Source organism: Thamnophis elegans, chromosome 5, assembly GCF_009769535.1.
Source record: "Thamnophis elegans isolate rThaEle1 chromosome 5, rThaEle1.pri, whole genome shotgun sequence".
Taxonomy (NCBI): Eukaryota; Metazoa; Chordata; class Lepidosauria; order Squamata; family Colubridae; genus Thamnophis; species Thamnophis elegans.
Genome location: NC_045545.1, coordinates 65,537,247 through 65,562,746, shown reverse-complemented (window position 1 = coordinate 65,562,746; position 25,500 = coordinate 65,537,247). Strand labels below are relative to the sequence as shown.

General features: G+C 34.7%; 1 protein-coding gene across 5 annotated transcripts in view; it reads right to left on the bottom strand.

The window, feature by feature from the left end:
- The window catches only part of RALGAPB (Ral GTPase activating protein non-catalytic subunit beta), a 66,377-nt gene that overhangs the window by 40,207 nt on the left and 670 nt on the right, over nt 1-25,500 (bottom strand). For 3 of the 5 annotated variants that reach the window (XM_032218814.1, XM_032218815.1, XM_032218816.1), the window contains exons 2-10: nt 16,590-16,805; nt 13,344-13,546; nt 12,359-12,522; nt 10,039-10,225; nt 8,930-9,061; nt 7,715-7,893; nt 7,067-7,114; nt 2,216-2,364; nt 1,871-2,078 (exon numbers count right to left, since the gene is read on the bottom strand). In XM_032218814.1, coding sequence (XP_032074705.1) covers nt 1,871-2,078; nt 2,216-2,364; nt 7,067-7,114; nt 7,715-7,893; nt 8,930-9,061; nt 10,039-10,225; nt 12,359-12,522; nt 13,344-13,546; nt 16,590-16,805 — 1,486 coding nt within the window. The remainder of the gene's footprint in view (nt 1-1,870; nt 2,079-2,215; nt 2,365-7,066; nt 7,115-7,714; nt 7,894-8,929; nt 9,062-10,038; nt 10,226-12,358; nt 12,523-13,343; nt 13,547-16,589; nt 16,806-25,500) is intronic. The other 2 variants (XM_032218817.1, XM_032218818.1) reach the window with 1 other exon arrangement.

The following is a 25,500-nucleotide window of genomic DNA, read 5'->3' as shown; positions in this document are numbered from 1 at the left end:
CCAATGAGTGTGGCAAGTATTATATTCCAAAAGAGATGAAAAGGGGGGAGGGGGTTAACAATGGTATCAGGAGGAATTAATGTTGCCCTTTTTGAAGGGCAAGTTACTTAGACAATTAATACACACACACACGTATGTACACACACACACACACACACACACACAGTATTTTTTGGAGTATAAGACGCACCGGAGTATAAGGTGCACCAAGGTTTTGAAGAGGCAATTTTTAAAAAAAAAGTTTTTGCACTCTGCAGAGCTCCCAAAAACGGCCCATTTTCCATGAAAACAGGCCTGTTTTTTGTCAAAAAATGGGCATGTATAGCCTTTAGGAGGCTTATAGAATACTCCTGGGGGCTGGGGTGGGGCAAAATTGAGCAAAAAAATGGCCATTTTTTGCTCATTTCTGCCCCCCCCCCCCCGAGCCCCCAGCAGCACTCGGCAAGTCTCCTAAAGGCTATGCGTGGCCATTTTGATGAAGGGGCTGGAGTGTCAGGAGGCAAAAAGGTGCATCTTATACTCCAAAAAATACGGTATATATTTCCTGAAAAAAAAAAGATAAATAAAAATATGTCTGGGGTGGTCTGATTGATAGGACAATTTGATAGCTATAGGCAGTTTTCAAAATTTGCATATTGCAGGGCAGCAAGCCCTTTGTGTATAGATCTCATATTCTCCATAGCACATTATTTTTAAAAGCTTTTAAAAATTTTAGTGGTCCTTAAAATATTCCTGTTACCTATATCAGAATACAGAAAAATTACCTCCCAACTGAGCTAAGCTTCTATTGATTTACTAACACATGGAGTTTTACTTTCCTGATATTGAAATTATTTGTTATCGCCTTTTTCTAAAACACTTTTTTCAACTACCCAGTCTAGCCTATAATCCTGGACTTCTTAGGTAACTTAAATACTAACCAGCCCCAAATTAGTTTTGCTTTCTAGATCAGTCAAAGTCAGCTACGTATTTTACAATGCAAATTAGACTAAGTACTAGAATACCAACAATATGAAACATATGAAAAAAAACCAAGAAACCTTTTTCATTTACAAATTCTTAGCATCTTAGTAGTGTGTTTAAATATCAATAAATGCTACTTAAATTTACTATTATTACGGTAAAGGCTTGATAATTTTACGGTGAGACTCGAGTCAGTGGCTATATTTTGCACAGAATCACAAGCTACTACAAAATATTGATTCTGATTCTGAGTTATATCAGCATGATGTTATTGGGCAAGGGAAAAACTATGAATCAAAAGCTTCATTCTATCTGGAACATTATTATACATTATTTCTGTTCTGTCCAATTTTATACGTAAATTTAAAAAATAACTATGAGACAGTCAGATAAAATAAAACTAAAAGATCAAAGATTGAAAACTACAGTTTTACAGAACCCTTGAAGCTAAAGAATTTAACTAATCATTGAAATGTACAGATTTCATGACAGAAATTCAGAAAGAAACCCAATTTTGGGGGACGGGGGGACCCAGTAATAATGAAATAACACATCTTATTATAGTGCTTTCCTGCCTGTTCTGCTAATTGACTGCTTGAAATAATTCAGTTACAAAATTTGGTTTTGAAGTAGTGCTTTCAAAGTCATAGATGTAAATAATTCCCTTCATGCCACATTCTCTTAGCCAATATGTTGCAGAAGACATCTTTATTAGTGTCAGTGAAAATACGTGACCTAACTAGAAAATTTGACTTAACTGTTACAGTCCCTTAAAATCAAGATGCTATTTATATTAAATTAATATAATAAGTTAATCATATAATTTTTCAGACTTTAATTTTGGTTAGTCAAACATGTTAATGTCAACAAAGAGAAGGAGGTGTACAAAATGGGTGAAAATATTTACCAGTCATACTGCTGTCCCTGTTTATTCCATTATGAAGCTTACAATGAACAAAGGCTGCATCAAACAGCCATGATCCAAAGAGGTTCAAGATACTGTTAACTTTTGGCCTGTGAGGAGCAGGTAATGGTCGAGGTTCAGAACTAGTCTGGTTTGGGCTAGACAGCGGAGAAGAAGATGGCTGGTGTTTGGAAGCATGAGCAGTGTTAGCCTATTTGAATGAAAAAAAGAAAAAAAAGCATTTGTTTAGAACTCTAATATACTGCTTATAATATAAGAATATCAATTATCATCTGCATTATAAGAAATGTCAACGCAACATAGCTGTTGCTAAGGATAAAGACTTACTGTGCTGTTTTTCATTGTTGGCTTATTCACAGTTACAGCACGATGTCTTCGATTATGAGGTGGGGTTGTATTTACAGCTGCAGTTTGGGGCATGCTCAATCTATTTACTGGTGTAGGTGGAGCACTATCAGCACGGGGCCTTGAAATACCTGAAAAGTATAACATCAATTTGAACCTGAAATTCTTCCTAAAATCATTGGTATCTTTTTAGAAATTTAGAAAATTAGTCTTTCTAAGGCTAGAAAGATGCAAAAGTCTTAAAATTATATATATATTAATTAAAACATAACCAGATTTGAATGTATACTATGAAAACAGAAGTAAAACTATAGAAATGAAGAAGAAAAAAGTTATTTTTTTACCAAATTGTTTAACAATCATCTTCAAAATTTAAAGAGAATGGTCTGTCTCTAACATAAGTAATAAAGTATTAAAATTAAATGCACAGCTTTCTTATATCTAGTTGAACATTCTTCTGAGTGATAAGCTACAAAAAACCAGTAGAGGTGAACTGATTAGGCGTTTATGGAGAAAAAATCCTTATGTGACAAGAGGCTCAATGAAACAATTCTACAAAAGTGTATGCAGTGATATGATGTCCTACTTTCAAAAAAATTGTAGCATGCTTTTACAAACATTTCACTTATGGTATGTTTATATTATGATATTAAGAAGCATTTCCCCCCCTCTTAAATAATTAACTGTAACTTGAGGAATTAAAACCTTATAATACCGGTCAGAACAGAAAAAGCTGTAATGGTTTAGAAGCATTCATAAGGGGCACTTCATTATAGGCCAACCAAGCATCTGCTTTTTGATGCATTAAATCAATGATGTGCTCTGAAAGGCTGAGAAGGCGCACCAGTTGCTTCAAAAAGTTTTCTCTGTTTTCCGCATGGGCATCTTGAACAGGTAGCATTTCCACTGGAACTACCAGCAGAATTGCACTATTGCTGATTTAAATGCTTCAGTGAATGTTTTGCCCCTTTTGAATACTTTGGACAGCCTTAGAAGTTGTGGAAAATAAAGAAGTGTACAAGAGATCAGTGATGAGTTGTCAGGCCACCACAATTAGTCAAGAAATAATGAGAAGCTTTCTTTTGTTTTCCCCCCTATCCTGCTCTTTTTCTTCCTTCTCTTTTACATGCAGTTACCCCTTTGTTGTATTCCATTTCCATGTTTGTTTTGCAAGAAATAATTATGTAAGAAATAATTAACAGAGCTCTCTCTTTTACAAGAAATTAATTCAATTGTGTTTATTAATACAACTAATAAGATATTTTTGTCTTACTCTGTGTATATTTGGGATTGTGGCTTTGTGGAAGTATATAAACAGATATACACATACCCACATATACATACTAGTGTGCCATAAGCACACGATTACTGGGAAATAGAACTTCTCCAAAAAAGGAGAAGCCGGAGTTGGTAGCTAAAGCCAAGATGTAGTTTCCAATGGCATTACTGAAAAGAAGGGCCAAAATTTCAGTTTGTTTTCCTACTTGTGCGAATACAACTTTCTCTTAAAGGATGGGTTTAGGAATCATGCAGATTCATTCATTACCGTCTCATTCATCCTCTACAACACTGTCTTATACTACAAAATTAATTAATCAATTAAAAATTAATTAATTTGAAAATCAACTTGTTGCAGAACTTCGGCAGCTGTATTTCAAGTTATTTTGGGGACCACAAATGGTATGCCAGGAACTGCATGGAGCAATTTGCCCCATTTGCCCACTCCAAATATACAGCTACAAAATATCAATGTAACTTAAAGCTTGAAAATGCAGTGCTTAAATTTATTTTTAAACCACCACAGAATTTAACTTTGCTGTAGCAAATATTTAAAAGTTTCATTCTTCCCATTTTAGAAACCATATATTGTTTTGTAGCAAAATTCTCCTGCATCAAAATACAAATTGCTCATGAACTTTTCCCAAACCATTTTAAGGGAATCTCATTTATGTTCATAAACTTCAGAAATCAATCTTGCTACAGCTTACTCCGAATTTAGTGAGCCTAAGGAATAAGGATAGGCAAACTCCCCAATTTTTTTTTCTCATAAAATCATGTCCTTTAGTGTTTTTTTCTCCTTTAACTATGGAATTGGAGGATTTAAAAAAAAATGAACAAGAAAAGAGGCCCTCAAAAACTTTCTTAAACTTTGATAAAACTTCTCTTGATGGCTGAGGAATCTGGTTGCTTCAAAGTGACATGCAAGCAGTCAAATTACATGGAAGTCTAATTTATAAGTATAGAAAAAAGCTGTTTTCAACAAAACTAAATTCCATTGTTCTCTAGATGTAGAGTATAGTTCAGAGGTTCCCAAACTTTGTCAGTTCACGGCACCCTCAATAGCTCTGTAATTTTTTCATGATCAACCAAATCCAAATCTGTGAACTACTTTTATTGGTAGTTTACAATATCATAGCATCTCTGTAAGTTTGTTGTGCAGCCCAGGGAAGCCAAAGGTATAATGTATTTCTTCTGTGTGAATGTGATCTTGACTACTGTTTTGGAGCTCACTATTATGCTGTCATTTTCAAATCTCAAATGCAAAACAGAATTCTTCATTCACAACTAAAAATATTAAGGGAGGTCTTTAATCCCAGATAAAATGATAAGCAATTTACAAGTGAATGATTAACAGCTCTCTTCCACATGCCTTGGTATCACAATCAGCACAATTGAAACAGATCTGTTTGTCATAGTTTAACAAAAAGAAAGAAGCAGTATTCTGTTATTAAACAATTATTCAAATGTTTGGGCTTTTGTGAGTTTTAAATTAACAAATAATTCTAAGATTGATTTTAATGCAAATTCTGCATTTGACTCATGATTAAGTGTAGCTCTCTCACGTTGCAATAAATTTTAAATAGCATTCTGAAAAAAAAAGTCAATACCATTTAATTATATTCTTTCATAGTCTATTATAATTTATTGCAGGATGTGACAGGTACCTGTTTTATAAATGCTAAAATGGAATGACTATAGCTGATCTGCTTATTTTCAAACTGTGTTATGTTAACCTATTCATAGACATCATGTTTTTCCCCACTAATAGGGTTAACAGTCTTGCTGGCTTAGCTAGACCAGGAATCTATATACAGCAGCCAAGCAGATGTCAACAGGAAACTCATAAATTAGACACGAGTACAATATCATCATCCTGCTCATGCTCCCTGTCAGCTCCTATTCAATAGTATTGAATATTTAATTATCTATTCAACCTCTAGCATTGCAGTTATGACTACGCAGACATCCTAACTACCAATTATTTGAATACCTTAGTCTCTGTGTATTTATCTTCTTTTAAATATAACTAAGATTGTTATATTGGCAACAGCAAATTCTGTAGCAGCAAATTCCAGAGCACATTGCGAAGTAATCTAATTTTATGTGTCCTAAAATTCCCACTCTTCTTTTTCATTCAATCAGTAGTTCCCGGTTATAACCCATCGATAATTTTATCAAAGAGTGCAGATCCTATCATGATGGAATGATCACTTCTTAAAAATATATTTGAAGTTATTCTATTACAATACTTAGAATTTTGGGTAAGTTTTAAGTTTTCACTCTATACTCTACCTCACTAATCCTATGTATCAACAGCTGAAAATCATTGCAATAGATGATTTCATATGCTGGTTTTATCACATTTTTTCATCTTAAAGAATAATTTTATATATTTCAATTACACCTGTTTTTGAAGCTGCACCATATTTTTTTTCCTCAAGGAAACTTCTGTGGGCAAATTATGGGGTGGGTGGGTGTTGTACTTTTTTCTGTTACATAGTATCACAGTGCAAATACTAGAAATATACATCATAGCACCAGCTTTAAACTACTTCAAAGTACTTTACTAGTAGTAAACTTTATAATTATCCTAACTATCCTAATATGCATCCTCTTTTTGTGTTTTTTTATAGCAGACACACACTGAATTCATATCAAAACTTCAAGACTTTCACATTCAGTTCCCATTACCTCAATCGCCCATTACCTCAATTGCTATCAGCAATTATCTGAAGTTAGGAATTTTGCCTAATGTGAATCATTCTGTATTTATCTGTGTGGAACTTCAGTTGCTATTTGAGTTCATTTCTGCCACCCATCTCAAGTTTGGCAATATACACTGCACTTTTGACATTATTAAAGCATTTGGTTTAATGCCACATAGAAAGAATCATTCCCCTTTAGTCAAGCAATCCCTTCACGAATTTTTCAAAAAAAAATAATTTATGAGATATTTTCCCTATTTCTCAATATTTAGACATTTGGAACATGTCTTAATATGTTCCTGCATAGTAATATGTTAATGTTATTGGAATAAATTAGGGTGATAGAAAAATTACACAAAGAACTAAATACACAGCTATGGAATTGTTAACATTATAGCTGTGTTTTTATAGTAGGGCGGACCAATGTCATTAATAAGACCATATTAAGATTCCATTTAACTTTTGCATTTATAAAATGGTTAAAATTATACAATTTTGGAATATCATGTTAATTGTGTTGCAAGGTGAGAGAGAAACCTATTAACATGATTCAAAGATCTTAAGGAATCATAGTTGTGCTATTAAATATATATGCACAGTACTTCTGGAAATACATAATCCATAGCAGTGAAAAGAGGCCCAATTTTATAGCAAAAAGGAAATCTTTATAACAGCTTTAAAAATTAAACAATATAGTATATTAAGTATGTATCAATTTATACTAAGAAACTATGATGACAGAATACTGCAACTTTCCAAAATTTGATTTAAACCCCAACCACTGTTAAAATCACCACCCATCTTCTGAGATTCTTGTCACCCAAGAGAGTGCAACAAGTTTTAATACCATATCTGGGTAATCTTTCGCACCCACTGGTTGTAAATGCAGCAACTCCTAAAGAAGAGAGAGAGTATATTTCTGATACATTATGTGCCATAATGGAAACATTTCCAAAAAAGCAGTTCCTGAGGAAAATGACATTTTATATTCAATTTTTACTGAAAGTAACAATAGGCAATCATTTTAGCTAACAGCAAAGCCAAAATCCTGAAAATTCTTCAAAGCAAATTATTCATGTAGGAACCAAGAAATATTTCAAGTCATTTTGCTAAATGTATTAATAATCTATGTTCAATACCTATTACCAAGACTACAAAAACCTGACCAGAAAAATACTTGGCTGGTTTCTTGAAAGACAGTAGGACCATCCAAGGATTTGCTATAAGCCTTCTAACTTAATACTTTAGTCCACCTTCCCTGGAAAATATACGTAGGAGATACAGATGAGAGTAAGAGGTGGAAGATGAAGCTCATAAGAAGACTAACACTTGCCAATTATTTGAAATAAAATATATTTCAAATGAGCAGATGATGTAATTGACATGTATGCAATTCTAGTCCTGCAGCACCCAACTGTACTGTTAAATAAATGAATATGAAATATTAAAATCCATTAATCTATACCACAAAAAGAGGAAAGTTAAAATACTTTACCTAGAAATGCGTCCACTAAGCAACTAATCCCACGCATAGCACGAAAGAATATTTGAGGCAGATGTTTAAGGCAGGGATACTGATTCAATTCCTGAGCCATTCCACTCACATTTAGGAACTGTTCCTGAAATTTGGGGGTAGAACTTATTATCGCTGGATTACTCAAATCCACAGGATTGCTACAAAGAAAAAGAATATTATTTAATCACTGACCTGATGAAAAAAAATCCCTAGAATACATTGACATTGACTATTTTTACTCTTTTAAAAGATTCTTTTAAAGAAATTAAAAGATTGAATCATGCTTGAAAGTTTGGAAACGTACATCATTCCTTAAGTTTTTAATGCCAATAGACAAATTTATCACAAAGCTTGCTATCTCTAACGTGCTGCATGAAAAACTGATTTGTTTTTTTAAAATATGTCCTGAAAATGAAATGTTTAAACTTAATAGACCAAGAAGTAATAAATAACTTATCCAATACTTAGCTAATAAAGAGGGCAAGGTGTTTGAGGTTTGAGGTTTAAAATATTATTAATTATGGTCATCTAGGGGCACATAAGGCTTGTATGCTGATGCAAATGCAAAAGTGTTACAAGAAAATGGTACAGCTATGAATGTTTGGTGTAAATGCATTAAAATCACAAGGGGAGTGGAGGAATTATTAGCTGTTAGTGTTTAGAACAGTATTTCTCAACCTTGGCCGCTTGAAGATTTCGACTTCCAGAATTCCTCAACTAACCATGTTTTTTAAGCCATGCTGGCTGGGTAATTCTGGGAATTGAAGTGCACACATCTTCAAGTGTCCAAAATTGAGAAACACTGGTGTAGAGCTATGTAAAAGGAACACAATTAGCAAAACATTGGAAAGGTATGAATAATTTCAGAAAAACTATATTTTAAAGTAGCCAGAAAAAATGTTTCCAGTCAGAACTATACAAAAGTTGTTCTGAGGACTACTCCAAAATACCAAATGCTTAGATTAAATTAGATGTTTCCATGGGTTAATTTATTCCCAAAATGAAAATTATTCAGTCACTGGATTAACAAAATTGGGTTTTTATTTTTATTATTGGTTTGAATATCTGGATCCTGAACTACTAGAGAGCCATTTTATTTAAAGGCCAACATATTTCAATAAGTGTTTACCCAAAAAAACCTCATACATACATAACTTGCTAATAACAGTACATGATTTCTCTTCCATACAATACCTCAACATATGTAAAAAGCGAAACCAAGTTTGGGCAACACATTCGTTATCCATTTCAGGAGGTATCAAGTTTGCATCTTCATCAGGAATTTTAAAAAGTGGAAATGAAGGTCCGTATGTAAAACGCAACAATCTAGGAACAAAAATGGGCCTTTTAATAGTTTTAGAGTTCTAACTGATTTTAGTACATAAATTAATATCCATATTTCAATGGAGGCATTTTCTGAACAAAATCCTTATAAATATCATGTAAACATTCAAACTGTAATCAATCTAATTATACTTTAACACTTAAAAAATTCATGAAGTACTTCTTTTAGACCAGGGCTATCAAACTCCCACCCCACGGAGCACATGCGTCACATGCTGGCCCTGCCCTTGTCCAGTTTAGCAAAGTGGGGAAAAGTCCCAATACGTCACGTGATGCCGTGACAACATGAGTTGGACACCCCTGTTTTAGACCAAGCAAAATTACAGTTAACAGTTTATTTGTATTCCAATAAAATAAATTTAAACAAGGAATTAAGTGGTTATATAGCGGCATGAAATATCTTTGCTCAAATGGTAATAATCATACAATGCAGAGTTACTCTTAGTATTGCAGTGATTATGAAAAACAAAGAGCTTACAATAATAATAATATATACAGCCTCTCCTTATGTATAAAAACTCTTTTAAGAGTCATCCATGGATTTTTTGCAAAGATTTTGTGGTATAATAGTTGCCAAAGGCAAAAGAATATGCCTAGATCCCATTCAGAATCCTAGCAATAGATTTTCCTTTTAGAATAACAACAATGAAAATGATGTATTACATAATTATTTTGCATGACTCTTCATCACATGTCAATTTTTGATTTCAAAGAAAAAAATATGCAAAATAACAAATGATAATGGGAACTCTGATCTGCATTCTGCTATGTGACCACCCAGAACCCAGTGAAAATAAATCTAAGATCAAATTCAAACGTTTACACGTAGTAAATGTAATATTTCAATTTGAATAGAAAGAGCAATGCCCAAGGGGATCTCCTTGCAGGAGATCTGCAATATTAATATCCTGCATCATTTAGTAATGCCAAATTGAATAATGAAAAAAGAAGTAGCCTACCTAGCAGTGAGTGCACAGATGACTTTACTCCACTGCTCTACCACTGCAGAATGATGTCTCCAATTTGCTACCATCTCTTTGGCAGTTTTCCAATAAGGTGGTGTGGGAAAACACCGAGAACAGGCTAGCAACCAGACTTCAAACAATACACCAATCAGTTTTTCAGCCAGATTTTCAGCAATACCACCTAACAAAGCAAAGGATATTTCAAAAATCTTCCTTGAAAGAAATTCCTTATTATTTTTATATTAAGGGATAACTGTGATTCATCTAGGTATATTGTTCGCTTTGTAGACACAACTGTGATATAGCTTTATGATCACGTACCAGAATAATCAGTTTCATTCAGAACTACCGTATTTATCGGCGTATAACACGCACCGGCGTATAACACGCACCCCCCATTTTAACACAAAAATTTGAGTAAAAATTTTTTTCATTAAAAATAAATGACTTGGAAGCTCGGAACTTAATGTTGGATTAAAATTTATAACATTAGAACATGAATTATAACATTAACTCCTCTTAAAAGGCAAATATGAAATGAAAAAACACCTCTTTGAGCAAAAAAACTTAATCAGAATCACTGCTTTTTGGAAAACCAAAAACCTCTTCCTCATCTTCACTCTCTCCCTCTTTTTTCCCTTCCTTCCCCCTTCCTCTTGCCTATCAACTTCATCCTCTTTGTCTTTCTGCTCTTTCCCTCTCTTCCCCTTTTCTTCCTACCTCCTTCCTTCTCCCTCCCTTCTTCTTTTTCTTCCTTTCTTCTTCCATCTTCCTCCTTCTCCTTCCATTCTTTCTCCTTCCATCCATCTTTTCTCCTTCCATCTTCTCCCCCCCTCCCTTCTTCTTTTCCTCCCCCCTCCCTCCTTCCTTCCTCTCCTTCCCTTTCTCACACACAGGAAGGGGAGGGGGGCTATCTAGTCGCTTTCACAGCATAATTTCTTTATCTAACTTTTAAAAAACAGTGTGCAAATCAAACGAGATTTTCGTAACCTGCGAAGCACCAAGTTATATTATGTTGTTACAAATTCGCAGCTACTCCATTCTTTCTGATAGGGAACTACATTTCCCAAGATGCCTCAGGTCCTCAAAGCGCTGAACGCAGCTTTGCAATTGACTCCAGCGAGGCCTGGCAGCCGCCGGCTGGGGTGGTTGTCAGGGCGATGCGGAGCGGACGCGCCGTTTGTTACTGCTTCCAGCAATCAAGACGGAGAAGGGAAGCGACTGAAACGGACGCTGGCCTCGCTCTCCTGCTGCGGCTTCTGTTTCAGTAGGGAAGAAAACTTCCTTTCGCTTCCCGAATTTGACTGGGTCCCGGGGCTTCTGCCGGGCGGCAGAAGCCCGGGAAGCGAAAGGAAGTTTTCTTCCCTATTGAAACAGAAGCCGCAGCAGGAGAGCAGGGCTGCTGCCGGCCGTTTCACCTTGCGCAGCGAATTTGACTGGGTCCCGGGCTTCTGCCACCCGGAGTATCGGCGTATAACACGCAGGCAGGGTTTAAGCTTGCAATTTTAGTTTTAAAACTGCGTGTTATACGCCGATAAATACGGTATTTAGCAAACTTCATGTATACGTATATGAAATTCCTGGAAAATGTTATTTCCAACAACTCTTCTAATATATAGAAATAAAAATACTGAAACTTTTAGAACAGGTTGATTTAGATGTATTAAAATTAAATTAAATTTGTAGGATATAATTAATACTATTAAAATGAATACATTATCTCTTCTGAAGTATGTCTTGTGAGGTATTCTAATGTTAATTCCAGATAAATATTTTCGTAAAAACAAGTTATTCAGAAAACAGCCATCCAAGAATTTCATTAGCTAAATTGAGATTAACATTTGTAGATGATTGTTTTAATTTATTGCACTTGCAAAAATATAATTGGGCTAATATTTTATCAGCCAAATATGCACAATATAAAAATATTGTGAATATAATTCATGGGGCTTATTGGAAAGTTATTATTTGTCTCCAATAAGGTTAGGACAAGTTCTTGGAATAACATATAGAAGAAACAGTGTTTTATTTCCAGGATTGTGGGTATGAGAAATTTTGGGGTCTATTGCAACATAGATTAGACTTTGATCTGAGGCTCACAAATATTGCAAAACATTGTACTGGTATCAACAAATTGGAGAAAAGGTTTTAAAAAAGGACTTTCACTTTACTGAATATTAGAAAACAAGTCTAATATATCAGCATCATTTTAGGATTATGATGCTTTAAAATGTTAAAACAGAATGTTTTTAATTATATAATCTCTAGCTAAAAGTTTATTGGGAAGTAATGAATAAGAAAAGTTATGTCTAACCTTGTACTGTTGGAGGTGCCAGAAGAGTATCATTAATCTGCAGTAGAAACAATAATAAAACTTCCCACGTTTCTCTAGCCATAATGGTTGATTCATGAGCCAATTTCTGTACAGCTTTCAAAACTTGCAAACACAATTTAATTTGACTGGAACCTTGGTCCTGCCTATTAAGAAGAAAACATACCTTAACAACACAAACTGCAACAAGTAGCTGCAAAGATTAAAGTTCGAAAACAAGAGCAAGTATTTCAAAACATCACTAACAGCAAATTGGTATTACAATACTGGAAAAGGGGTATCTAGTCCTTCAGTTTTATCTTTGAGGAAAAACAGATTCATTTAACAAATTATTTTTTAAATGAGAGTGGGAGTTCTGCTGAATTGATTTCTATTCTTGCATTTCCAAAGATTCTCTATTCTAACATTTCCTGACATTAAACTTAATTAATGAAACTCCATATGAATCTTGTTGCCTAGTACTGTCAAGGGCCTGGTTAAGTAGGATTAAGAGGAGTTAGTCATAAAAAGATTTTTCAAAGCATCTAAAGTTAGCAATAAGTAGAATAATGTGAAATTTCTGAACTACCTTGCTGAATTCAAAATACCTACGAGTTCTTCTAAAAAATATACCACTTTCTGAGATCCTGCTTAAGGAAGAAGAGCTTGAAACACATGGTGCATTATATTTTTAGCTTAAATATTTTACTTCAACTGCTGGTAATTTGTTGCAGAGTTTAAGATGGTTGAAAATTTACAAACAGCATTTTAAAGAATAAAACTTTTACTGACTCAAAAACATAAATACCAGTTAAAACACTTTCCTAAAACAAAAGTTACCAAGATTTTTCTACAATTAATAATATGAATAATCTAAAACAAGAATCAGCTATAGTTTTAAGATAAATGATGGCTGATAGTATGGATTATTATTTTGTCTTGATTAATACTTATAGAGGCATAACATTATTTGCTCTACACTACTTACCTAGGTACAAAGAGGTTCTGTAAATGTTTTAGAATGCTCTGAACGTAAAGATTTGGTTCTTTAATAATAGGTGGAGGAATTGTATCTTTAGGTATAACCAGAGCCATAATCCAATCTGTATATACATCAACACAGTATTTCACTGTCTCACCATCCAAAGGGAGAGTCAGTCCATAGCAAACCACCTCCATTGTCCATTTTACCTAAGGAAATAAAAATAGAGCAGTATTAATAATAGCAGTGGCAAAAATATAAGCAATCAAGTTTGAAAAAAGAAATCCAGTTCTTTATCAGCTACATTCAAAATACTTGGATCAAGAAATATTATGTATAGCAAGCTATATTGTTTGTATGATTCACTGAATCCATAGTGAATAGAACTTAACATGCCTATACATGGTACAAAGTTAAACATGACACGTGTTTGCAGATTTGAATGTATGCTTACTATTTACATCCATATATTCACAGATTCAAGATAATGAGGAATATGTAATGTGCCGAACTTTGAAAAGTCCTTGTGACCGATTAGTGTTTTTTTGTTCTTTTATTTCTATTTTACTGTAAAGTTGTTAATAGGGACCAAAAGGTAATTCATTCATTATATCTACAATTAATCAGGTGAATTAAACAAATATTGTTATTTTAACTCTTGAGTTACGATTGTTTTCAACAATCAGAGACTTTTATAAGCAGCTGTCTTAATATTTGAAAGAAGATAATTCACTGTTAAAAAGGAGTGGAAGACTATAAAAGTACCTCTAATTGTTTCCAGCTAGAAATTTCAGAAACATTCTACATGAAACACAATTACATGAAATAGTTGAAGTGAAGACAAGCCATGGAAGACCATAAAAATAGCTGCTAGGACAGTTGAAAAATAGGACACAGCTGCAAAACAGAACCCATGGATCTCCTAAGAGGTTTACCTGATGCTGGTGTAGTTGTCCACAAATCCTCAGTACAAAATTGTTTACACAATACATGGGAGAATTGTTAAAGAGAAATCTTTTCTAAACTCATTACAAAAATCAATTGTTTCAAGTAAGCAAAAGAAAACCTTGATGAGCCTCAATTACTTGTGGGGAAAAAGTGCAGACACAACCACACAAGATGTTAATGAAGATTCTCAGTCGTCCAGGTACAGTTGTCTGGAAGTTGAATAATAGAAACTGGAGTTCTTTTTATGTTGATTTGAAAAATTTGCCGTTTATTGAAGTACCTTCTTCAGTCTGAGAAAATTGGCTGGGGGGGGCATATATGCCCCCTGGGGATGTTTCATTTCTCACCCAGTCTGAATGGGCTCTTTAGGTGAATAGTGTGTAAGTACACACATCAATTTCACAATGTAATTCCTTTAGACATGTCTTCTGACATGCTGGCTACATGACCATGAAAAATATTTTTGAACAACGCTGGCTCCTTCAGCCAAGAAATGAAGATGAGCACTGTGCCCTAGAATTGGACACAACTGGACAGGAAAACCTTAACTTTTTTTAGTGTGGTTTGTAGCTTTAGATATGAACCAGATCAGTAAGGGTTTTTTTAATTAAAGCACAGTTAGAATTAAAAATGGCTTGGCGTAATATGTAAATTTAACCTTTGAATTTTCTTGATGCACTTTAGTAATAAGTGACAACTTATTAAAGCCACCCTATAATTATTTTATGAAGTAAAAAGTATTTTGCTTGTTCTGAATTATTTCCCAGCCTATTTTATTAAATTGTAGGTATGCTAAATTGACATTTTTCATATGCCAGCAGCAGCTAAATCATTAATTTTCTACAAATAATAGTGTCAAAAATTTTTAATAAACATTTTCTACCTCCTGGAGTTGTTATCTCAGTTACTGAAATATACTTGTAGCTGTATGCTTTCCAAAGCAAACAACAATGATAAGCAATCCTTTCCTCCCACATACTTTTCTTAATATAAATATCTGCAATACAGGTGACTTCTTAGTACCAGGATAGTGGAGAAAAAATTATGATTGCTGCAAGATGAAGATAAACTCTTTCATGCTGTTGAGACTGAAGCCAGGGGTGAACAAAAAAAAAAGGATCCATGCATGCATGCATACATTTCAGACATGGTATGGATAATGCCTACATACCACAGAGTAAAGGAAAGTAAAACAATTTAAATACTGGTACTGATAATTATAATATTAAATTAATGTATATGTAACAAGAATAGGCTTGATATTTTTCTGTAATTTTACTGAAATAACAGTTATCAAAAATGTTACTTCAGATGTCCCAGCCTGGCCCAGCAATATGCCCAAAGACCCAGCTATTCCCCGGAAGCCCTAGCACAGCAGCGCAAAAGTGCAGCCATTCCTGGAAGCCCCAGCAGCGCAGTACAAAGTTGCAGCCACCTGAGCGGTATGAAGCCCCAACCCAGTAGCCATTGCCTTCTTGCCCTCCACTGCCTCAGTTGGCCTTTGCTATCTTTTTGCTCCTGTTGCTGACAAGGCAGGTCTAGCCTGGCCTGGCCCTTCATGAAGCAGCTGCTGGACATGTGAGGCCTTCTTCCTCAGGTCTCATGATGAAACTGTCACATGTAATCTTGGCTAGCAGCTGCCTCACAAAGAGCCAGGCCAGGTATGCTTGTGGAAGCAAACATGGTCAGCTGAGGACAGTGGAACACAGGGCTATGAGGGGCCAAAAAAGGCAGGCATGGTGGGAGATGGGCATTGGGCAGAGTTAAAGAATCCCTGCAGTCAAAAAGTGATGGTGACTAGCACTGATGATGTTACCTAGTTAAGGTAATGAAATGTCTTCAAGAAAACAAGCACCAAGGACCCCTCATTTCAATCCTACAAATATTCTCCTTTATTGATGATGGATTGCTATGTAGATCAATTTTGATTATGGGAGCATTGCAAAAGCTGTAGGTTCAGGGTCTTGGGAGTAAGAACTGTTTGGCACCAACAGTGTAACTTCAGATGATTGCTGAACAAATATTCATAATTTGAGGACTAACTGTCATATGATATTGGGCACAGATCCTGTCTAGTTAATAGAACAAGAAATTTAGTTACAAATCTACATCAAATTAGGGACAATATCTATTTTCAAATGATAGTTTGCTGTTGCTATAATTCATTGTGGAATACATTCTATCAGAGTGCAGAAACAGACAAAAATGTCTGTTTCTCAGCACTGCTATTTTTAAATTAGAGAAACAACCTTATTGACATACATACATAAAGTGGAATTAAAAATTGGGCAGATGAATACTTACTTCTTTGTCAGTTTTTAGTAAACTTTCATTTCCAGCCATTGATGACAAATTCAAGATTTGGCCAAGAGGACGGACAACAGCATTTGCCACCTCCCTTCCCACATTTTCAGGATAACTGTGAAGTACGCTGGTGTGACCTTTATCATTTTGAATTACAAGGTGTAGAGACCTCCACTCTGAGTACATAATGCCTTTATACTGCAGAGTAGACTGTACCTGAAATGAAACAATAAAGAATTAATGTCGTTACGTACGATTGTGAACAAACAGGTTTGGTGGAACCCATAAAATTACTCAAAAAGGAATTGGAATGAATACTGTAATCTAATAAAATAATGTGGTTGTTTGACTATTCAGTTGATTTTTTTTTAATCCATTCTCCCCATTTGTTATATTATTGAAGCAGCAGCAAACCTATGAGACTAAAGAATATCCTTTTAGATGTAAATCATTAAGCTAACTCTGTGGTCATTAATCAAATCAATTTTACCCAATAGGCTTTTGCCAGAAACTGGAAGTAAACACTGGAAACCAGCACAATACACCAAAAATTGCAATCACATGACCATAGGATACTGCAATGGCTGCAAGCCAGTTCTCAAGCACTCAAAAATGCAGTATGTGACCATGGGGTCATGTGCTCATGCAGTTGTCAGAAATTAGAAAATGGGTTCTAAAATAGCTCTGGGGAGGTCTATCGTAATTTCGAATGGTTGCTTGCGATCAGTCATTAAACCCTTTTAGATTATTGATGCCCACACATATTATCTTATTACTCTTGAGAGAGAAAATTATAAAATGAAGGGGAAACACGCATAGACATGTTCTGTGATTTCAATTCTAAATATGGATACAATTGATGAAAAATTTATAAAAGTTATTCAAATACCACATTTGTGGAAACTGAGATCTGCAGAGAATATATTACAGGAATATCAATCCTAAAAGAGCACTTGCATTCAAAACCTGGTTCGAGTGAAGCAAATCTTATAGCAAGGTTTATGCTACGATCAGCAAAAGAGATATGACACAATAAGTTTATTACAGCAGGAGTAACGCCTGCATTTTATTATTCAAGTGAAAATATCCACTGAAGACATGTAATTCATTTACAAATAGATTTATTGATACAAATACAGATGTGTGTGTGTATAGAATGAGAGGGGGGGAGGGAGGGGCAGGTGAGTGGGAGGGAAACCACAGCCAATATTAAGTATAAGGATCTGTCATAACTACCATTTCTTCAGCACCATATTTGAACAGTTGCTAAATGAGTGGTCATTAAACAAGTACCACCTATATCGGATACACATAAACACTCAATTATTTTTATTTCTTTTAATGGTTAAAAGTAATATGGATATTGTATTCATGCAGAAAAGCCTTCCAAGAAAACTCTGTCTGTAAAATATTCTTCAGCTTTAAAACATTAACCCTCTCTGAGACCGAGGCCTATAAGCAAATTTTGTTCAGATATATGAAGTTATAAACTATAGTTTACAAACCACAATTTAATTGACACATTACACTGATCCACAATGTAGTTTGTTTGGTTTTAATTTAGTATGATATGTTAATTCCTGCCTCAGTCTGTCCTAGTTATTCTTTCTCATTACAGCAAACATGACAAATCCCGAGTTTTGAACAGATGTCACAGTCTGAAAAGATGGTGTGATAGTGATGAAAAAAAGAATCAGTGGCCTAGTTTATTCAGTGAGCTAAAAACATTGCCAGCTATCCCTTGTGATTTATTCAGTAAAGTATGTTTAAGCATACTCTGTAAACCGAGCTTATACCTTACCATATATTACATTTCTATTGATATGTGCATAAACCCTCACAGATGACTATTCCCCAATCTCAAGCAGCATCAAGAAAGATATATATACATTACACACACACACACGTCTTGTTATATTCGGGTCTTTTCCCGTGTAAGATTGTTTCCTGTGTAAGATTGAATCTTACACGGAAAAAGACCTGAATATAACAAGACCAGCATACCTACACCCGTGAAAATCTACGAAAACACACACACACACACACACACAGTAAATTAAGCATAGTTTTGCTTAATATATGTCAGAATTATAACTATATTTCCAATTTAACCATGAAAATGGAAACAAATATACTCCACAAATAATGTATTTTATGGAAGTACCTTCTTTGGTAAATTCTAAGACATGCATATGGAACAAAATCTAAGTGTAGAATTTCATTAAAATATTTGAAAAAGGAAGCATGAAACTAAACATATATATTTTAAATCTTATACATTATGAAGTCCAATCTGCTGTGTAATCGCTTTGGTTTTAAAAAAAACAAAGCACTGAATATATATACGTATGGTACACATACATATATAAATATAGAAATAGACATAGATATACATATATATTATGCAGGTATTTTAATTCAGGGAAAAGTTATTTTGTTCAGTATGGACATGTAGCTTACTAGAGATGGTCAAACAGGCTATAAAAAAGACACCATTAAGCTTATTAATTCAAGTTTTTCCTCTGGCACATATTTTATATGACAGAATGTCCAGCTCAACACAAAAGGAAAATTCAGCACAATGTTCCCTCACAAAGAACAAACAAATGAAATTATGTAAGTAACAATGATATGCAAACTAAGAAAGGTTGCACTAAACAGGAAACTGATATATCCAAAAGGATTTCCTTCTCTCTTATTGACTTCCTAAAGAGTCCATTTTTATTTCCTGGAGAAGAAAATGGAATACAATTTGTACCACAGCTTAAAAGATCAAAAAGCAATTACACATCTGTGATGTGTGAAAATTCAAATCCAGATCATGGTACCAACAAAAATACCTCTTGTTGGTGCAGTGCTTGGTCACTTTATAAAATATCTGAGTTTTAAATATAGTATTGTATATATATCATTATTGTCATAAGGCCCTTTTGCATTACTTTTTAATTCCTGGCTCTGCAGAGCTTAAGCCAATGTGAAATAGTCATAATTATAATCTCAAATCAGCAGTTTTGGAGTTTTAAAATTACTGTATCCTTATTAACACACTTTCTAAAACTAGTTTATCACTCCCACCCAAGATTTGGTTTAGCTTTCTCTTCCTATACAATTCCATTTATAAAACTTCATTCTGCTTGCTGCACTTTAAAACTTTGCAAAATGAATTCAAAGATTTCAAATCTTTCTTTTGTTTTCTGAAATGACTGTGTGCTATATCTTTCTGCAGCCGATTTACCATTACTATGCAGTAGTATATCAAATTAAATTATGTACTTTAAGGGGGAGGGGAAACAAAGTTCTCATCTTTTATGAAATAAGATAATATTTTCTGATATGGACTTACTGTATGAAATAGTTTGCATGTGCCACAGTTAGTTGAAATAAAGACTTTGGTAGTTTGGTATTTGATTTGTGATTTGGTTCTTACAATGTTAAGTTATAATGTGTTGTGCTTCCATGTTTTAGTATTTTGTGGAAACCAAACTACTAAGATTTTTTCATCAACTAAATTTTATCTGGTTAACACTGTTCCTAACACAGACCAGTGATTCATACAGAATATTCTGATGTGAATTTAAACCGAATGGCTGCTAATTGAGGCCAAGGTCCAGCACCAGACAATAGAAATTGCTATGGCAGTTGATCAACAATTTTTCTGATTTGTGCCACTTATGCACTGGTTGGCCAGCCATTCCTTGTTTGTTTTTAAATATACTGCACCGAGCTAAACTGTGGGGTAGTCTGTTGATTTTCAGTTTAGCATAATATATGATCACCTAAACTACTGCAGGTTTTTGAGCAAAACATGATTTATAGCTTAATGACCATAATGGTGATTTATTTATTACTGTTCAAGCAAGCTATAGTTTTGTCTATTGCATAAACTAAGTAACTCGGTCTTTTGAAAGTTAAAGAAACTTGTAAGAAATGAAAAAGGCATCTTATATTCCACCAAAAAGTGCACCTCACTCATTTCTCACCTGTAACCACAAAAGGGCATTGGTACTTACCTGATACGCCTCTTCGCAAGGAACCAAATTAAAACACCCAATGAACAAAGGTGTGTTTTCAGGAGGCAACTGGATTTTCTTGTTTTTTTAAAAGACATTTTGCTCCTCATCCAAGAAGCTTCTTCAGCTCTGACAGGATAGTGGGGAATGGAAGGATCCTGTCAGAGCTAAAGAAGCTTCTTGGATGAGGAGAAAGAAAAAACAATAAAGTCCAGTTGCCTCCTGAAAAAGCACCTTTGGGACAACCATGACCTGGATGACTGAGAATTTCTACACACTCAAGGAACAAAAATGAAACAAAGTAAAAACGAGCCCCAAATAAAACTGCAAAAAAAAGTGCTAAATGGTCTTTAAACTTGAGAGAATATGATTTCACCATGTCAAAAAGACAATATCATTGCAACACCGAAGAACCTATATTTAGCTTTTGTTATTTATTTAGTTTACAAACAGTCAGTTTCTAAACATAACATTAAACTTTGGCCACACAACATAATACTGATCGAGCTTTCCATTACGTCAGTAAAGGTCCAGTTCATAAGCAGAAAGTAAATATACGTCATCCATGTAACGTTTTAAATGGGGATGGCACTTACTTTTAAAAGAGTAATTTAAAAACTCATGTTCATACAGTAGTTCTTCATGTGATAAATTCCAAATGTTTGGCATATAATTCAAAATCACATTAATATCTTCAATCATATTACTGTTCCTGATCAAGTTTCTTCTTCTTCCATTCAATCATGTTCAATTCTCAAAGACTGCTTGGACAAGTCACTGAAGTTTTCTTGGCAAGATTTTTCATAAGTGTTTGCCATAACACTCTTCCTATGGCTGAAAGAAAGTGACTTGCCCAAGGTCACCCAGCCAGCTTTGTACCTAAGGTGGGACAAGAACTCACTGGATATTTAAATGAATCTAAACTTCAAGTAAAACAATATTTATAAATTTCCATTGATATAACTGATCTTACAGGATGAGATTTACTCTAGCTAATTTGGTAATCTGATAATGTAACCAACCATTTACTGTATTAATATATTTGGATGGAAAACTTTCATAATTAAAAAAGAGTGTACTTGACTCCAATTACTTTTATGCCTAATATATCTTATCAATACTTAATTATACAAGAAGATAATTGGCATTCGTGAAGATTCCAAGAAGTATCTTGATGAGGAAATACTGACCTTGGCCAAATAATTAAATTATTACATTTTAATCCAATTAATAAAGAAGAAGGAAATCTATGTTTGGCTAAGATATCATCCGGAAATTTTTACTGTAATATGTGAAAGGTTTTGTTTGCATCCAACAAAACCTGGTTATTTCAACTTTCTCTAAAAAAACAACAAAAAAACACCATTGCCAATATATCAAAGATTTGTTGCTCTTTTACAAAACCAGGCTGTTCAGAATCAACAATGAAGTGTAACAGTCTGAAATCTATGTGACAAGATTCACTGCCAATTAACATTAAAAAGGAAATTGGACAATAGTTTGCCTGGACAGCAGAATGTTTGCTGGCCTTCAAACTTACAGCTATATAACCTTCATAAACGGAAATGTAAAAAAAAAAGACAACTCAGAGAGGTTAGTCAGTTGGTGGAATTACAGAAGGATATGAAGATTAAGGATAAGACTTGGCTACTGAAAAAAAACAAGGGTCTGACAGCATCTGGCGCTCCAGAGATTGCTAAACAAAGATTCATAGCAGCACTGGCTACCAGGCTAAGGAGACATATTAAACAAGCAGAGGTCAAGAAGATAAATGGAAGGAGGGAGTATGTTCCATCAGAGAGGAGTTCAAATCAAGAAATTGCAGAGCCCCAAGGTAGATGGGGATGGGAAAGAAGTTCAGGGTGCCACACCCTACATTCTCCTAGAACTGTGATGGCAAACCTACTGTGTTTCCCTGAAAATAAGATAGGGTCTTATTTTCTTCTGACCCCCGAAATAAGGGCTTTGCCTTATTTTTAGGGAGGTCTTATTTTTGAGATTCAGGAGGCGGTGAGCATGGTCACCTCATGGCTGCTGCTGTGATGCAATATTTTGGGGGAGGGCTTATTTTGGGGGGGAGGTTTTATTTTAGCGCATGCACTCAAAAGCCCAATTGGGCTTATTATCCGGGGATGTCTCATTTTCAGGGAAACAAGGTATGGCACACGTGCCAGAGGTGGCACGCAGAGCCCTCTCTGTGGGCACACACACTATTGCCAGCTACTCTTCTGGTTTCCAGTGCACGCATGCGCACTGGCTAGCTGATCTTCGTGCATGCCCAAGCGGCAGAAACCCAAAGACCAGCTGGTCAGCATGCATGCGCAATGCACAGTTTTCTGCAAGGGAACAGGTACCTATGGTCATCCAAATGTTGCTGCACCACTAGCATCATTCATCTAATGTTGGATGGAGCTGAGAGATATTTACCAGTAATATTTGGTGAGCCACAGATCTTAACTCCTGCTATATTTTTATCGAAAATCAATCATTTCCCCAAGATAAAAGGGAGCATGCATACAGACACAACCCAAGAGGGTTCCTGGAGTTATACACATAACTGAGAGAAGGATCATTTCATAAATTTTGTGCTATCAAGTTATTTTTGACTCCTGATGACCATACAGCTTTTCTCCTTCTCCATCTCATAAATGGAAGACCAATATGACATACATCTTGCTTCTTACTTTTTATTTTAATGATAGTGAATAAAATTTCAGTACTGCCAAATCCATAAACTGCACAGATGTTTTTATAAAAAAAGATTCTCAAGTATTTAAATTCCCAAGCTCAAAATAAAATATTGCAAGTTGAACTACAATAAATGATGGCTCTGTGCACTCTGTTTTAATGTTAAATTAGCTCTGGAAAAAATATCTAATGTCAACTCAGTACTATGAGCCCTGGAACAATCAACCTTCGCCAATCTTCATCAAAGCCTTGCTGCAAAGCCAGTAGGGTAACAGAAAAAAATTGCAAATCTTTGAAAGATTAAATATAAATATGTTTAACAATTTAAAAAGAAACAAACAACTTATCAAGGATTATTAAATTCTGGATATTTTCAAATGGCATTAAGTTTACAACTATACTGTTTATTTTAGGATTACCCATATATGCAAAGAAGCTCCTTTTATTTGCATACTTTTTTTTTTGCAAGTTAGTCCATGAAATGAAATGGTATTATGATGTTCAATTATATATTCTGTACTCTTTACTTCCATATGACACGTTTTATACAATCTTCAATAAGCTTATTTTTGGGTTAATTCACATATGCACAACAGAAATCCATACAATTACACTGTTTTAACACAGAAATACAGGTGTAGGTTGTTAAACTGTGATTGCCTACAAGTTTTCAGCAAAATAGGCTGAACTTCAGAAAATACTAAATTATAGCTAGAAAGCTGGTAAACAAATCTAGCTACAAAGATCTTAAGAATCAATGTAAGACGAGCATGAGATCAGTGACTATGCAAGATGTTCATCATACAAATTGTGGGCCTTTTTTGTTAAGTATAAAATATCCATCAGTACTATGATAGATATACTAAGAAGAAAGTCTCTCTAAATAATAGGTGCAGCAAATAGAAGCCCCAAGATTCTAAATCAGGAAGTTATGATAAATACTTCTGGAGGTTTTTAAAAAGGTATAAGGAATATGTTAGATATCATTCTTTTGAATTAATGAAGTTTTGAGACTTTACAAATATCAACATATTGGCATATGATCAATACCTGGATAGATTACATGATGTTCACAGAGGACAAGAATGCAGCACTCTCACTGAAACGGTTTAAAGCAACTTAGTAGGGAAAATCAATAAACTTCCTGCTTACCCTAAGGCATGATATAAAATAATAAGAAATAGCAAGAAAAGGAGATTTCTTCAGGTCAGGTTTGACTTGTGATGCTATAGGAACATGTTCATGTAGTTGTCTTTACAACAGAACAAAGGGAATTGCCATTGCCATCTTTAAGGCTGATCTTTTTAAAATTCCCCAGTCTACCTTATAGCCTTGGAATTTCCTGGTGGTCTCTCATCCAAGTACTAATCAAGTCCAATACTGCTTGGTGTTTTTTTTTTTTGAGATCAACTAAGACCAGCTAGGTGCTGCCACCTGCTGTGGGCAAAACAAGGAAGACTTTTCATATAAATTCTCTGACTAGCTTCAGAAGGACTTACTTTTTTACAAGATTTTGGGGAAAGTAACACAAGTAGCTCTAATGTTACTAAAATGCTACTAAAGTAGAACTACAGCTGTTCCCGTAAGTTAAGTAGTGCATCCAGGGTAGGGCATGTTTTCCCTCATACTTATCATTTCCTCTTATCATTTCCTCAGTATTTTGCAGAACTTCTTGCACTCTGTATTTAATATAATCCTAAACTAAACCAGTATAATAAATTTCCTTTTTATAAACTTTGGCAAAATATTAAAATAGCAACTAATACATTCAGGACAGAGAATAAATGTGAACATCATCCTTAATGGTATTTCAATTAACCAATGCATTGTGTGGGAGAGAAAAATCCTTTAAAAAAAAAATCAGTAACAACCCCGCCTATAAACGAGGGAAAAGAAAAAGACATGCCCGATGATAATCCGTTTACCCAAAATACAGGAAACTGGTGTCCTCCGGATATTTTGAACAACAACTCCCACAATCCTTTGCTATTCGCTGGGCTAACTGGGGCTGATGGGAGATGAAGTCCAAAACATCTGGAGGGCATTTGATTGTCTTTCTCGTCTTCCGTATATGCCTGAGCCGAATATCGAGCCCACAGTTTGATCCTCACCGGTTGGCCCCTGCTCTACAGGTTGCTTGCTCCGAGTAGCAGCAAACCAACCCGAGTGCAAATCGTTTACTCAGAAGTGGGAACGCTTCGGAATGGAAAGCG